The sequence below is a fragment of the Trichechus manatus genome, unplaced genomic scaffold, assembly GCF_000243295.1.
Source record: "Trichechus manatus latirostris isolate Lorelei unplaced genomic scaffold, TriManLat1.0 scaffold00054, whole genome shotgun sequence".
Lineage (NCBI taxonomy): Eukaryota > Metazoa > Chordata > Mammalia > Sirenia > Trichechidae > Trichechus > Trichechus manatus.
In genome coordinates, this window is record NW_004443990.1 from 12,798,445 (window position 1) to 12,814,806 (window position 16,362).

At 49.0% G+C, this 16,362-nt stretch overlaps 1 protein-coding gene across 1 annotated transcript in view; it reads right to left on the reverse strand.

Moving 5' to 3' along the window:
• Positions 1-4,885: 4,885 nt before the first annotated feature.
• ITGA3 (integrin subunit alpha 3) overlaps positions 4,886-16,362 on the reverse strand; it is a 29,104-nt gene continuing 17,627 nt past the window's right edge. Inside the window, exons 13-26 of the mRNA XM_004377948.1 lie at positions 15,694-15,843; positions 15,498-15,595; positions 14,999-15,146; positions 14,687-14,755; positions 13,997-14,076; positions 13,806-13,883; positions 13,107-13,209; positions 12,745-12,927; positions 12,451-12,573; positions 11,565-11,678; positions 10,480-10,578; positions 7,531-7,656; positions 6,990-7,133; positions 4,886-6,278 (exon numbers count right to left, since the gene is read on the reverse strand). Coding sequence (XP_004378005.1) covers positions 7,023-7,133; positions 7,531-7,656; positions 10,480-10,578; positions 11,565-11,678; positions 12,451-12,573; positions 12,745-12,927; positions 13,107-13,209; positions 13,806-13,883; positions 13,997-14,076; positions 14,687-14,755; positions 14,999-15,146; positions 15,498-15,595; positions 15,694-15,843 — 1,482 coding nt within the window. The 3' untranslated portion in view covers positions 4,886-6,278; positions 6,990-7,022. The remainder of the gene's footprint in view (positions 6,279-6,989; positions 7,134-7,530; positions 7,657-10,479; positions 10,579-11,564; positions 11,679-12,450; positions 12,574-12,744; positions 12,928-13,106; positions 13,210-13,805; positions 13,884-13,996; positions 14,077-14,686; positions 14,756-14,998; positions 15,147-15,497; positions 15,596-15,693; positions 15,844-16,362) is intronic.

Here is a 16,362-nt window from a genome sequence, read left to right on the forward strand (position 1 = left end):
TTTTCTCATGGAGTCTCTTGGGTTTTCTAGGTATAGTATCATATCATCTGCAAATAGGGACGGTTTTACTTCTTCATTACCAATTTGGATGCCCTTTATTTCTTTTCTTGCCTTATTGCTTTAGCTAGGACTTCCAGCACAATGTTAAACAGGAGTGGTGATAAAGGGCATCTTTGTCTTGTTCCTGCTCTCAAGGGGAATGTTTTCAGCCTCTCTCCATTAAGAATGATGTTGACTGTTGGTTTTGTATAGATGCTGTCATGGATTGAGTTATGTCCCCCCAAAAATGTGTGTATCAGTTTGACTGGGCCATAATTCCCTGTATTGTGTGGTTGTCTTCCACTTTGTGATTGTAATTTTATGTTAAAGAGGATTAGGGTGAGACTGTAACACCCTTACTAGGATCGCAACCTTGATCCAATGTAAAGGGAGTTTCCCTGAAGTGTGGCCTGCACCACCTTTTATCTTACAAGAGATAAAAGGAAAGGGAAGCAAGTAGACAGTTGGGGACCTCATACCACCAAGAAAGCAGTGCCGGGAGCAAAGTGCATCCTTTGGACCTGAGGTTCCTGCTCTGGGATACTCTCAGAACAAGAGAAGACTGATGTCAAGGACCTTCTCCACAGCTGACAGAGAAAGACTTCCCTTGGAGCTGATGCCCTGAATTTGGACTTTTAGCCTACTTTACTGTGAGGAAATAAACTTCTCTTTGTTAAAGCCATCCACTCGTGGTATTTCTGTCAGAGCAGTAGTAGATGACTAAGACAGATGCCCTTTATAATGTTGAGGAATTTCTCTTCTATACCTATTTTATTGAGAGTTTTTATCAGGAATGGGTGTTGGACTTTGTCAAATGACTTTTTTGTGTCAATTGAGATGATCATGTGATTCTTTTATTTATGTGGTGGATTATGTTGATTGATTTTCTAATGTTGAACCATCCTTGCATGACTGGTATGAATCCTACTTGGTGATGGTGTATTTTTTTTTTATATATATAATGCTGAATTCTATTGGCAAGAATTTCGTTGAGACTTTTTGCATCTATATTCATGAGAGATATTCGTCTGTAATTTTCTTTTTTTTTTGGTGTCTTTGCCTGGTTTTGGTATCAGGATTATGCTGGCTTCATACAATGGATTTGGAAGTATCCCTTCCTTTTCTATGTTCTGAAATAGTTTGAGTAGTAGGTGTATAAGCTCTTCCCTGAATGTTTGGTAGTGAAGCTATCTGGGCCAGGGCTTTTTTTTGTTGGGAGTTTTTTAAATTACCTTTTCAATCTCTTGTTATAGTTCTGTTCGGATTTTCAACATCAATTTGCAACAGTTTGGGTAGGTGGTGTGTTTGCAGAAATTTGTCAATTTCCTCTAGATTTTCAAATTTGTTGGAGTATAGTTTTTCATAATACTCTGTTATGGTACTTTTTATTTCAGTTGGGTCTGTTGTAATGTCCCCCATTTCATTTCTTATTTGGGTTATTTGCACCCTCTCCTGTTTTTCTTTTGTCAATTTGGCTAGTGGTTTGTCATTTGTGTTTATCTTTTCTAAGAACTTTTGGTTTTGTTGATTCTTTCTACTGTTTTTCTATCCTCTATTTCATTTATTTCTGCTCTGATCTTTATTATTTCCTTTCTTCCGGTGGCTGTAGGCTTCTTTTGCTGTTCTCTTTCTATTTGTTCGCGTTGTGTAGCTAATATTTTGATTTTTGTCCCTTCTTTTTTGATATGTGCATCTATTGCTATAAATTGACCTCTGAGCACTGCCTTTGCTGTTTCCCAAAGGTTTTGGTACGATGTGTTTTCATTCTTATTTGATTTTTAGGCATTTTTTATTCCATCTTTGATTTCTTCTATTTTAAGCAGGGTGTTATTCAGTTTCCATGTAATTGATTTTTTTTCCTTGATCTTCCTGTTGTTAATTGCTACTTTGATGGCGTTGTGATCAGAGAAGATTCTTTGTATTATCTCAATGTTTTGGATTTTGTTGAGGGTTGCTTTGTGGTCTAAGATGTGGTCTACTCTGGAGAATGTTCCATGTTGTTGAAAAAGAATCTGTACTTTGCAGCTATTGGGTAGAGTGTTCTATATATGTCTATCAGTTCAAGTTGGCTGATTGTAGCCTTTAGATCTTCTGTATCTTTGTTGAGTTTCTTTCTAGATGTTCTGTCCTTTACCGAGAGTGGTGTGTTGAAGTCTCCTACTATTATAGTGCAACTGTCAATTTCTCTTTTCAGTGCAGTTAAAGTTTGTTTTATGTATTTTGGAGCCCTGTCATTGGGTGCGTAGATATTTATTATGGTTATGTTTTCATGGCGGATTGTCCCTTTAATCATGATACAGTGCCCTTCTTTCTCTTTTATGGTGGATTTTGTTTTAAAGTCTATTTTATCTGAGGTTAGTAGTGCCACTCCTGCTCTTTTTTGGTGGCTGTGTGCTTGATATATTTTTTTCCATCCTTTGATTTTTAATAAATGTATGTCTTTTTTTCTAAGGTGTGTCTCTTGTAGACAGCATTAGATGAATCCTGTTTTTTTTTTATCCATTCTGTCACTCTCTGTCTCTTTATGGGTTCATTTAGGCCATTTACGTTCAGTGTAACTATTGATAGGTGTGAGTTTATTGCTGTCATTTTGTAGTGCTTTCTTTTATGGTGCTGATGATTTCTTTGTTCCTCTTACTCTCCTGTGCTGAATTCCTTTTGTTTGTGGATTTTTTTCCCTTTGTTTTTGTAGATTTTATTTTTACTGAGACTTTGTTTTTCTTCTTTATTTTGATGAGTAGGTTTGTTAACTTTCTTTGTGGTTACCTTGAAATTTACCCTTATCTTCCTAGGTTTGAACCAGTCTATTATTACTTGATATCACTTTGCCTTCCTCTCCATTAGAAAGTTCTATACGTACACCATTTATTCCCTCTTTATTTGTTCTAATGTTGTTGTCATTTGCAGATTAACCTCTCCGGTTTCCTGTTGTAAATCTTTTGGTTTTGAATAGTGCTTGAGAGTTCATTTCCTAGGTTGGTATCTGCCTGGTGTGATCTTGCATCCTAGATTCAGGCTGTCATCTGATGTTCTCAAACCGAAGGAAATACCCTAGCAGTGAAGTCTTGATACATGCTATATGGATGAACCTTGAAAACATTATGCTAAGTGAAATAAGCCACGCACAAAAGGACAAATATGGTATGATTCCACTTACATAAAAAAATCTAGAATAGGGAAAGGTATAGTGACCAAAGTTTATTAGTGGGTACCGGGGGATGGAGGGAGCTGGAAGTGGGAATCATTCTTTAGGGGGCATTGAGTTTCTGTTAAGGTGATGGAAAAATTTGGAAATACATAGTGGTCATGGTTGCACAACATGATGAAACTAATTAATGTCATTAAATTGTACATGTAAAAAATGTTGAAACTGCAAACATTTTGTTATATATATATTTTTTACCACAATTAAAAAAAAAAAAAAGAAGAGCAGGACTGAGCTGGACTTTGAGGATTCACGTATGGTATGTTTCTGAGTGAATGAATAACCCAGATTCTGGGGAACAAACAGAAGTCTCCCATCACTGGGTTCTGAGCGCTTGGCTGCTCTGGAGAGGAGCTGGGGTTTTCCTGAAGGAAGTGGAAATTTCACCGTCAGTCATCCTGGGAAGGGAGAAATCCGAGTACAGAAAATGAGGGGGAGGGTGGGGAATGAGCGGGCACAGCAGGGGACCAAGGACTCTTGGGAGTTGGGCCTTGGGGGAGGGGCTAGAGGGCAGACAGCTGATACAATGAAGCAGGCTGGGAGACACAGAGCAGACACTAGGAGGAGCCATGGAGAGGGGCTTGAGAGTGGCTGAAGCTAGGGTTCCCGTCTAGACTTCTCTAGGTAGTAATTTCCAGACTTCAGTGAAGTCTTGCCAAAAGTGAGAGCTTTGGAGGAAATTACTAGAGGATCTTTGGCACAACTTAGGACAAGGAAGTCATTGGGAGAGCAGCCTTGCTCCTTTCTCTGAGGCCTGTGTGGAGAAGACAACCTTATCAAAAAGGAGGAAGCTGCTCCAGGAACCCCCAGGAAGTGGCCAGAAGCAAAGTGAAGCTTAATTCAAACCATGGGCAGCCCACAGGGTGGGATGCAACTGCAAAAGCTGAGGCAAGACAAACCCCAGGGGGAAAGGAGCTGTAGGGAGGGGGTCCTAGTCCTGCTGTGATGTGGGTGGTCCCAGGCCAACAGACCCAAGGCCTATGTAAATTCAGTATTAGAACACTCCTAGAGGAGCTCCAAAAGACCAAGTTTCCAAGTTCTCCCTTCTAGAGGCTGGGGAATGGATACTACAACCTTCCAGTCTTTCCAGCCTTGGCTCACTGGTTCACCTTTTGATCTACTCATCAAGGTGCACAGGGGTAGTGATGGGGAAACTGAGGTGGGAAAGCAGGCTCTCAGCTGAATTCAGCCTCTTCCACTCAGAATTCATCTGAATTCTCTTCTCTCTACTCTTGCATCTAACCTGCCTCCACCATTGGCCAGGACTTCCTCTTCCTACAGCAGAGTAGCTAGCTTCTTGCCTGTTCCCTACCCTGCATACCATCACCTCTATCCCGCTTGCCTCTTCTCAGGACAAGCCCGTTTTCCTCCAGGATGTCCTTCTTGATTCCATCTAGTCTAATCAGGTCTTTTGCCCTCACTTTATGTTTGAGTCTCAATTATTGGGTCTATGGCCATCCCTTACACTGCAGTATCCCTGAGAGGAGAGCTATTGTCTCTTCTCCCCCTCTCACCCCCCAAGACCCTAGCACCTGACTTTTTTCACTTGGAGTCAGCTAGCTGATACCACTATCTACCCAGCCATGCAAATCAAATTGGAGCCGATAAAGGAGGAGGGTGGTGGAGGTGGACACAACAAGTACAAACTGGGAGCTGTTTATTGGTTGCCATGAAAAGCCTATGTACAAAGAAGGCACAAGGAATGGGAGGAAGCTCCCCTGCTACAGTACCATGGAAGAGGGTTGGGGCCGGGGAGGAGGCTGGCCAACAGGCAGCAGTCAGGAGAGGTTTTCTGGAATCAGCCTCGACTTCTACAATGGGCCTCAGGATGCAGCCCATGGTGGGCGGGGTGGTAGGGTGAGCAGAGCCAGCTTGGCTCTGAAAGCCAACGACAGCCAAGAACACTTCCAGGCCTGCAGCCCATGGTCAGTGGGGGGCAGAACGGGGATGGCCAGATATGGTAGGGAGAGGGATCCCTCCCTCTTCTACATTCATGCGTCGCTCCCTCTGTGACCTTGCAGGTGGCTCTCCAGGCCCTCATGAGGCCTGGATGGTAGTGATGGGCCAGAAGGGGTAGCTCCTCTATATCCTTCCAATGCTTCCTGGGCCCAGGGTCAGTCCCATCCTCTCTGTTAAGGATCCACTGTGCTCCCTGGGGAAGTCCCTGCACCGTGTGTCCAGGACGTCCAGTGGTTTATCTGTCCTTGTTCCTTTAGGCTGTATTCCCTGCTAGTTCAGTCAGTGGCGAAGAAGAGGCTTCACAGAGACCCATGAAAGAAAGCCATTCTGGGCACCTTCTTTCTAGTTCACTTTGCTCTTGGGTCTGAGAATGCCAGGTCCAGCAAATGCCCCCTTGGATAACCTTAGGCAGAACCTCCAGCTCTCTGGCCTGCGTGCTGGAGAGCTGCAGTTGGGGGTCCAGTGGGCTCTCCCTGTCAGTAGTTTTAATCCCGAGAAAAGAATCAATCCAGTGACTATGGCTCAAGATGGATCCAGTGTAAACGGGGGGAAGTGTCACCACATTGGGGGTCTTTTCCTCCTGGCTCTGATGGAGGCTCTTTGGCTTGGTTTTGGCACAGGCTGAGGCTAGGGGGCATGGTATGTCCATGCACCATCTGCGGTGCCCAGCACAGTCCGGGTACAGTGGGACCCATGTGTGTCCAGGGCACAGGGTTGTAGTGTGCTTGGCACTGGCAGGTCCACACCCCAGCCTTCCTGCCGGAGGATGCCCAGGCCAGACAGCACGTGCATGCGCTTGAGGTGCGTGTGCCTGAGCCTGCTGGTGCCTGCCAAAAGCCGTGGCCCCTGTGGACTGTCAGGGGCATAATTATGATAAATAGGAAGAAAGGGGGCATTGGGGGAGGGGGCTGGGAGGACGTCAGTAGTATCGGTCCCGAGTCTGCCAGCTGGTCACCCAGTGCTTCTTGGTGGGCACAGTGTTCCCTGGAGGTGGGTAGCGCTCCTCTTCACGGATCCGTACTGCGTGGTACTTGGGCATGATCTGGTAATAGCGGGTCCGCTTAAAGAAGTCACACTGGAGTTAGGGGAAGAAGAGAAAGAGCATCAGCAGCCAGCTTTCAAGCTGGCAGGCACAAGGGCCCAGCCTCTTCCTCCCCCACCCAGAGGTCCTCAAAGCCAGGACCCCTGACTCAAACACACCCAATCTCCCTACGCCAAGATGGCAAGGACGAGGTTCCCACCCCAGACCCCAGTTAAGGAGGAGCTGAGGAAGGCAGAGAGGAAGAGGCAGATGGAGACAGAGGAGCAGCCGCAGAGATTGTTGAGGAAATGGCTGGCAAGGTGAGTGTCTCCCCTGAACATAGTGTTGGGACTGAGGTTGGCTTGTTATCCCAGCTTTGGAGGAAAAGTGCTGGTTCTGAAGAGGAAGGACTCCGCTAGTCTCCCCCTCCCCTGAGCAGTGGGAATGGGAGTATAGAATCATTGTGGAAATTTGCCTTGTGTCCTAAGAGATGAGGCCTAGTCTTGGCCTTGCCCTTTTCAATTCCCAGACAGCCACAAGGAAGGTTTTATGGTTTCCTCTTGGGGTTCCAAGTCCCTGAGGGGCTCAGTGAGGGGCTGGTGAGACTCACCGAGGGGCATGGGATGGGAGGCAGGCAGAGTGGCCTGCTCTTTGGGGACCGGGTGAGGTACAGAGCAGGCCCATAAAGGAAGAAGAGCAGACAGGACAGAGTCACAGCCCGGCCAGCTGTGGGGCTCGGGGAAGAGGGCCCGGAGACCGCGTTACCCGGGTGGGCCAGGGGGCGGGGGGCTGCCCCCCTCAGTAGTCGTCCGTCAGCCTCTCTGTCTCTGACGGCTGGCTCTTCATCTCCGCCTTCTGCCTCTTAGCTTCATACAGGGCGCGAGTGCGGGCTCGCTTGAAGAAGCCGCACTGCGGGAGGGGAGCAGGTGGGGAGGGGCCATCAGGGGGGGCCTGGGGTGTCCCTGCCAGCAGCACTCATGGACTGGGCCTTAGGGCTGGGGAGCCTGGATGCCTGGGTCCTGGCCCCAGCTTGGTGGTGTGGTCAGAAGCCAGAGCTCCTGGATTCCCCTCTCCAGCTTACAGCTCCCCCCATTAGCTCAGGCAGGAGCATCCCTTCTGGGTAAGGTGACAATGGGGCAGGGGTGAGACTGGAAGCTGGGGACAGGAAGGGGAGGAGATAAGGGAAGGATGGGGGTGAGATGGAAGTGAGGAATGGGATGGGGAGACATGGGATAGAGAGTTGGCAGGGGGTCTGCTGGCAGGAGGTCTGGGAGTGGGAGTCCTGGAGGTGGGCGGGGCACCTAACCTTCCACAGCAAGAGGATGATCAGCCCCAGCAACAGCAGCCCCGCACCCACAGCCACGAGCACCAGCCACAGCTCGATCTCTGCTGGCAACTCCTCCACCAGCTCAGAGTCAATGTCTACAGAGAACTGGAGGGGGAGAGAAGGGACTCAGCCGTCTGTCTCTGCCCCTTAATCCCATCCTCATCCCTTCAGTCTCTGCTGTGCCCCGGGCCCTGCTGTTTGACTTACTGAAAACAGGGGGCACCAGCGGACTGGAAAAAGTCCCAGCCTGTCCCATGGACATTAGCAGGTCCATCCTCCTGTTTCTCCTTAGGTGTGTACCTGGCTCCAGAGGAGCAGCCTCAGATCTAGGAGGCAGCTGGAGTCTGGGTTTGTGATCCACACATCTGGGCTTGGGCACCAGCTCCACCCCTGATGACCTATGTGACCTTGGACAAGTAATTTCACCTTCTTTGAATCTCCATTTCATGCTCCTGGCAAGGGAATCACAATGCCTACCTCATAGCACAGGAGAGTGGACAAAAGCATGGCTTCTGGAGTTAGATTACCTGAACTTGAGTCCTAGCTGTGCACTTGCTAGCTGTGTGACCTCGGGCAAGTTACTTAACCTCTCTGTTGTTCATTTGTAAAATGGGTATTGATAATAATACCTACCTCACAGGTTGTTGGGGAGGACTAAATGTGTTTAATAGGATGGGTAAACTGGTAGACAGCAAGTGTTCCATAAATATTTACCCCAAAACAAGGAACACATGGTACACAGTACCGTTTTTTTTCTTCCCCTACAAGGGATATACATTTTTTTTTTTTTGACTATATATGACTTATTTTTTTACAAAATTCAGATGATTTAAAGAAAAAAACTCCTAGTAATTTTTCTACCTAAAAATAACCATCTCTAACATTTTGGTGAATCTCATTCCAAAACTTTTAATGCATATATTAAACATATACACTTTTTCCTTCCATATAAACAGGATCATACTACACATACTCTTCCGCAACCTGCTTCTTTTTTCACTTAATATGATCATCTTTCCATGTCAATTGATATAGAGCAACTTAATCTCTTCTGACCACTGCATAATCATTGTAAGAAATGTATCATAATCAATTGAACCAACCCCTTGCTGAAAGACATTGTTTCCAATTTTCTGTCATTATAAACAATGCTCTAAAATATCCCCACATATTTTCTTCGCATACTTGGCTTATTAGCTCCTTAGGATATATCATCATGTGCTGGATCAAAGGAGACGTGCATTTTAAATTTTAATAGATATTGACAAGTTCATCTCCAAATCCACCAGTTTATACTCCAGTCAATAGCGTGAGGGACTGCCCATTTCCTTCCACCCTCTTTAGCACCAGAATTACTGTTGCTGTTTTTATTTTCGTTTCTTAATTAGGGAGTTGAATATTTGTATTTCACCCTACGCACACTGCTTGTTTAGGTCCTTTGTCTTTATACATTAAAAGTATCTACTAATACTTGCTCGTATATGCTGCAAACTTTTTTTAAAGCAGTGTATCATCTGCCTTTTTAGTTTCTTTACGGTATACAGATTTAAATTTTTACAGAGATTAATTTCATATAGTCAAATTTTTCCTTTGTGACCTCTGGGTTTAATAAAATAATGTCCCCTCTCTGTAGTTCAAGGTTATTATTAAATTAGTCTCTGTATTTTCTTCTGGTATATTAGGTTTTATTTCCTACATATAAATACTTAATCTAACTCAAAGGTATTTTTGTTTGTGGTGTGAGGCAGGGATTTGACTTTACTTTCCAAATGTGTTAACACTATGCAATAATTATCTTTTCCCACTGATTAAAAATGCAGATTATTCGTGGCTTTTTTTCTGGAAGCTCCTCTGTTCCACCGATCTTTCTAGTCTGGCTTTCTCCATCATTTCCACATTTTATTAATTTATTATAGGAAATTTACCATAACATATTTAACCAGTCTTCCACGCATCCCCATATTTCTGTCTCCTCTATATCTCTAGTCAGAACCATTTTCCCAACAACTAAAGAGCAATATTGTCACATCTATTCTTCCAGGTGTAATTCAGAAACAAGCTTGGGAACTTTTTTTCCCTCAAGCTTCCCTGCATCCCACTGGGACTGGAATAATTTGGAAAGATTTGACTTGATAATATTGACTTTTTCCATCCATTATTCAAGGTTTTATTACACATTTATTGTTACATTTATTCCTAGATATTGTATAACTTTTCTGGTGAGTTTGAATGAGATCTGCTTTGCTATGTATTATTCCTCTCCCCCCGACCCCGCCCCAATCTCTGTGCCATATTTTTGATTGGTTATTGCCAGCATTTTGGAAAGCTATGAGTTTGGTATTTTTTTATCTTGTCTTGAGCTCCTGAATTTTCTTATTGGGTCTAATGGATTTTTGGTTGCTTGTCTTTTTCGCTATGTAGACAATCACATCATCTGCAAATGATCACGTGCCTGTGGTAGATCCTCTACTTCACGATATTATCCTGTTTCTCTCTCTGTTTATTTCTTGTGGCCAGAAGTTCACATGGACATAGTAGATATGAGAATGAGTGAGACAACCAGGCGGGCCCAGATTGCAGTCTCTTACAAGCTGTGTCACTTTGAGCAGGTCACTCATTTTTTCTGAGCCTCAGTTTCCTCAGCCATAAAATAGATAGAACCATCTCAGTATGGCTCTTCATGGAGATGCTGTGTGGCTCAAATCATCGACGGCAATAGCCCCCAACCCTGGCTACACAGTAGAATCATCCGGGGAACTTTGAAACATACCAGTACTGGGGTCCTACCCTTAGTGATCCAGGTTTAATTGGTCCGGAGTGTGATCTGGACATCAGAAGTTCTCCAGATGGTTCTAATGTGCTGCCAAGACTGAGTGTGTGACACTGCCCTGGCCAGAGACTGCTGTCCTTGTTAGTACACTCACTCACCCATATGGTCTTGTTCTCCATGTTGATGGTCGGGACACTGGTTCGGAGGAACAGGGTGGCCCAGCCATTTACCCTGACTCGGTCAAAGTCTTTGTAATCCTGGGGGGAGGTACAAGCAAGTCAAAAGAAGCAACTGAGGCACCTCTGGACCTCCCTCCTGGCCCTAAGCACCCCAGGGTGCCCTCCCACCAGGCCACATCCTTAAACAACACTCCAAAGGTTCTGACAGCCAGGCCTCTCCTCCACACACAAATGCACATCATTAACTCATTTGTTCATTCATTTTTGTGTCTGGTCTTATGCCAGGTGCTGAGGACAGCAGAGACGATGAAGGTCATAGTCTAGGGCAGGTCTGTGGGCTGAATCTGGCCCGCCACCTGCTTCTGTAAAGTTTTTTGGCACATGGTCATGCTCATTCATATACATATTGTCTGGCTGCTTTCATGCTATGAGGGCAGAGCTGCGTATCTGTGACAGAGATCACATGGCCCACGAAGCTGAAAATATTTATCTGGTCCTTTACAGACCTAGCATGGGAAGACCGACATGTAACTACAACCCAGAGTAAAAGTGCTAAGTAGCATAAGGAGCTTCAGAGAAAGTTCTGTGAGTGTCCAGAGGAGGTCATTTTCAGCTGGAAAAATCAAACAAGGCTGACTGAGGATGAAGCAGCGGAGGGAAGCCTTGAAGGCTGAGTAAGAGCTTACATACAGAGATAGCAGAGGGGGAAGCGGGCACTCCAGGGGGTGGGAATGGCATGAGCGAAAGCATGGAGTTAGGAAAATAACAAAACACACGACAGAGTAACAGACACGTGACAAAGTAATGGACACTTGACAGAGTAATAAACAGATGACAGAAGGCCAGTTTGGCTGGAGACAAACATGACGGACACATCCACACACAGACACCCAGACATAACACTGATGTGCACAGTGACAGGTACGCAACTGCACATAAAACACGATGCCATCACTCTTACACACACATCCTAGTGGCCCTGCTGTGACCTTGGCCTCGCCTTCTCCCTATTGCTCTCCCTCCTAGGTAGGTGGCAGGAGAGACCCTCAGACCCAGGCACTGACCTCAATGAAGGTGCTGTTCCACACCCGGGCCTGCACGGTCACGTTGGTGATGACCAGAGCATCAGGAATGGGGCACTCCAGCCACACACAGCGGGCGCGACCATTGGCACAGGTCTGAGGTGGGCAGGAAATACACAGGATATGACACAGTCCGGCTCTCCAGATTCTTCATGCTTTGCTCCTAACTTTAGACCCATCCCCAACTTTTTCCCACTCACGGCTGACCTGAAGGGGCTGACCTCACCCCTTCGCGTGCACAGACTCCCCTCTGTCCACATGGAAACATGTAAGACGCACCTTTTGGGCCAAGCGCATATAGATGCCAGGGACATGGATAACATGAAATCTGGTCCCTGCTCAGGTAAATGGAGACCAGTCCCCAGTACCCCCTCGCCAGCCCCTCCCACATGGACGGAGCCTTGCTCATGCCGCTCCTCACCTGGGATAACACTTCCCACCTCTCCACTCAGCCAGGCCTCAACTTGCCTTCCAGACCTGTTTCTTCTCCGTTCCTATAAAGGGTGCCCTGCACCACATACCCCTTTCCCTACCCTGTACTTCCTTCTGCCCCTCCCATTCCCCAGCCCTAATGTCCAAGGTTTCGAACAGCTGTATCACCCCCAGCAGGCTAGGGCTGTTTGGAATAGAGGCAGTGTCTCCTCCTTTGGCCCACTGTATTGGATGCTCCCCAAGGCAAGGGCCGTGCCTCCCCCATCAGAGTAGGATGCCCTCTGAGGGCAGGAGCTGGGACTCTTTCCTCTGCCTACATCACTTCATCAGACTGGGGTTTCCTGGTGAGGAGCACCTTGCTTCGCCTGCTCTTTGGTGCCTGCACATCCTGTGATGGGGCAGGTGCAATCCTCCCCACCCTGCCCTGGCCACTCACCAGCAGGGTCTCAGACTTGGCTTTTTTGGCAGCAGCCAGAACGACAGGTGGGGGGCCCTGGCCTCTCCCAGGGTCCAGCTGCCGCCGCCTGCGCTGTGGAGATGGTGGCCCATCCCCCAGGACCTGGGGAGAGAAGAAGAAGTGGGACCAGGGGAGGGGAGAAGACAGGGCAAGGGAAGAATCAGGCTCCCAAGGTGCTATGAGGGGAAGACACTGGCCTTTCTGCTCTGCAGCATGCAAATGAGATACAATACAAATGAGATGCAAATGAAAGATCCCTGATGGTGTCCTTACAGAGAAAGTGAGGTTGAGAGGGTTGACAAGGTCTCCTGGTGGCTGGCAGGGCCAGGACCCGTTGCCATGGACGATCATCTCTGTGGGGTACAGCAGCCACTTGCCATTGGCGACTTCATAGGGCCACTCCAGTCCCAGGACTAAGGTACCCAGGGCTGCCAGCCCCTCCCCCACTGGGCCCACCTGTGGGCACAAGAGGCGTCATGAGCACTATCTTCTGGAAAACCACCCCCATCTCACCAACCTCAACCCTCCCACCTTCAGACCCCAGACTCAGAAAGAAACCCCCTATTGCCCTCCCCAGAGGTTTCCAGTCCCCGGCATGGGACCACCCCTTCCTAGGAAGCCAAATGTCCCCTTACCTGGAACTCATACTTGAGGGGGCTTCCCACGTCCTCCACAGTTTTCATGCCAGCCTCACCCACCACTGTCCCTCCAAAGAAGCTTTGCAGCCGGTGACTCACCCTAAGGGTAAGAAAGATGCTGGAGTCATGGAGGATGGGAGGGACAGGGCCCTGGTAGAAGGGGTGGGCACCAAGGAAGTGAGGCTGGTTAACTGTAGCTCCTCTGATACCAGGCAGGCCTAGTGTAAGCCCAGCTCTGCCACTTACTAGCTGTGTGGCCTCAAGCAACTTCTTTATCCTCTCTGAGCCTCAGTTTCCCTATCTGTAAAATGGTGTTAATAATAGTTGCTACATCACATAGGGCTGTTGTGAGGAGTCAATGAGATGATGTATATAAAATCCTGAGCACAATGATCTCTCAAGAAATGATCAGGCCACTCCAAAGCCTTAGCCCCAGGGTGGCTGACTCCTCCACTTCTACCTGCTTTACAGGAGAACCCAAAACCAAACACATCGCCGCCCAGTCGGTTCCGACTCATAGGAGGAGTAATAATAACCATGATGATAGTGATTGTTGTTGTTAAGGGAAGGGATGACCCAGGGAAGGGGAGACCTGGGGGGAGGGGTATCAGAGGAGCTTGGGAGATACCTTGGGGACAAGGGAGGCCCCAGCTCAGGCACAGCAGGCTGTGGGGGGTGGGGCAGAGCAGGACTCACATGCTGAGTGAGGCCTGGAGCATGTAGTCCACGAGCAGAGGCAGGGTTATTGCCTGCAAGTTGTCCTGGTGACTAGACCTGGTGAGGGGATGCAGGGAGGGGAGAAGACGTTTCAGCTGAGGCTAAAGGGGCTAAAGGAGGCCCCAGGACACCTCAACCCCAACCCAGCCTGGCCTCAGGAGGTCACTCACGTGGAGAGCTGCAGCTGTGCCTGGAGTTCCCTTGTGTGCAGGGTCACCCCGATGACCTCGAAGGCGATGAGCAGCTCCATCTGCCACGAGGGTTAGGGGAGGTAGAGAGGGGCATTTGGGGCCTGGCAGGGGTGATGCCAGGGTGGAGTGGGGCTGGATGCTATGCTAGGGAGTTGGTTCTCTGGCCTTCTCTTCTCCCCATTCTGGGTGTAGGGTCTTCACATCCCCACCCATCTCCACATTTTCACCTACCTAGCCTCATTTCTGCCTCCCTCTACAGCTCTTTTCTCCATCAGGAGACTTCTCTACTACTTTTGAGCTATCTTTGGGCACATTACTAAAACTTACTAAGCCTGGGTTTTCTGTAAAATAGCATCTACCTCCTTAAAAGGTCATAAGAATTATATAGAAAAGAAGCAGAGTGTCGAACTCAGGGCCTGGCACATAGTAGGTGCTCAGCAAGACTCGGTTCCTCACCTCCACCTGCTCCAACTTTGTGTATAGCTCCCTAGTGGCCCCATACCCCACCCCACCCCCAGTCTCTGGCCTCTCCCCATCCTCTACTACAGCTGCCCCTTCCTACTCTGGCTTTGCTCCGCAAGCAGGCAGGCAGAAACAAGGTGGATTCAGAGCTCATCAGAGATGCAACCTGGAACCCACGAGAGCTGGGAGGGTCTGGCCGGTGCTCACCCTCTGGTTCCTTTTGAAGGGGTTCCCTAGCTCACAGAGGATGGTGTCATTGGCCTGACAGGCCCCAGGCTGAGAAAGGAAGGTGAATAAGGTCAGGGTCCTGTCAGGGTAGAGCTCCCCCGCCACCACCCCCACCCCGCCCCTGTGGTGCGGGGTCAGAAGCCCTGGAGGCTTGAGATTGCTGCTCCTCAAGCAGCAGAGTCGAAGCAGGCGCCTGGGGAGGGGGGCTGAGGGAGGGGAGCACATCACAAACGGCAACATATAAATGATAGAGCCCTGGTTAAGCTCTGAGTCCTGCAAGCGAACACTCACCGGCCGCACTGAGGACAGCAGCAAGGCGGGAGGCACCTCCACGGTGAGCAGCGCCTCGTGAGCATCCTCCCCAGCCTGCATCTGGCTGGGGAAGTTGGTCACGTTGATGCTCAGAAGCAGTTTCCGGGTGTCTCTGCCATACTGGAGCCTGGGGGGAAGGAGACCCAGACTAAGTCAGAAGCCCGCCCCCTGGGTCCTCCCCAGGATCGTTGAGGCCTAGCCCCTCGGGTCTATTTGGGTTAGAAACCCTCTTTTTGGGCAGCAAGGTCCTGCCCTCTAGTCTCACCTGGAGAAGGCCCCTTTTCTGGCCAGTGAAGGGCAGCCTAACACAGCCTCCCCTCAGATAGCCTCTCTTGAGGCTCCTCCCCTGGCCAGTGGGGCCCCACCCTTCAGATCTCCCCTCGCCCCTCTGACCTCCCGAACCAATAGGGCCCCGCCCTTCAAACTCCTTTGGCCAATGAAGCCCCACGTCTGGCCAATCAGCGCCATCCGAGTCCACCTTTTTAGCTGCTGCATCTGCTCGGTCACGAAACCAGCCTGCATCTCCAAGTTGCTCTCGCACTTGTTGTCCGGCCCGCACTCCTTCTGGAACTGGACCTGGGGGCGGCGGGAGGCGTGAGGGGCTGCACTACCCGCAGCACCTTCTCCACCCCAGAACCCCTTTGGGCCTCCGCTTTCTGGCCCGCTCCACCTACCTCGGTGTGGTTCTCCAGAACCTGCGCCTGGTTGAGGACCGGGTAGGCGTCCAGGGACCGCATCCCCACCCGGGGGCGTTCAGGCATCCGCAAGTGTAAAGAGTAGTTCATGGAGATGACAATGGGACGGAGTTTGTCGCGGACATTGTCCTGGGGACGGAGAGCACACTAAACCCAACCTGCAATGACTCTTCACAAAGTTGAATTCTCATACCACCCGATTCCCCAGGGAAGAGCTAGGGGGCTCCACTCCACTAACCCCCGGTTAGGCTGACTCCCCTCTAGCCGGATCTCCAAGGTGAGTTTCTACCACCCCCCGCCACAGGAGTTGGAGCTCCTCCTCCCCAGCGATCTTTCCAGGGAGGCTGAGCCTTCCCCTTCACCCTGGGGTCCCTGGGTTGAGCTCTCCCCTTCCACCCTGATGCCGCAGAGAGGGGCTGAGACTGTCTCCACTCAGGGACCCCTCCCCCGAAAGGTGAACCAAACCCAGCTTCCCCCACTCCTCACTTGTCTCAGAGGTGATGAATCCTTTGGCCCCTATCCCCACCCCAGAGGCTCCATCTCTTCTCTACCATATACTGGGTAGACAGATGGTCCTCCTGGCCTATTTCCCACCTCTGTCTCTTGGGAGACCCCACCAGTCCCTCGTCCTTGATCTGGGGGACTCTG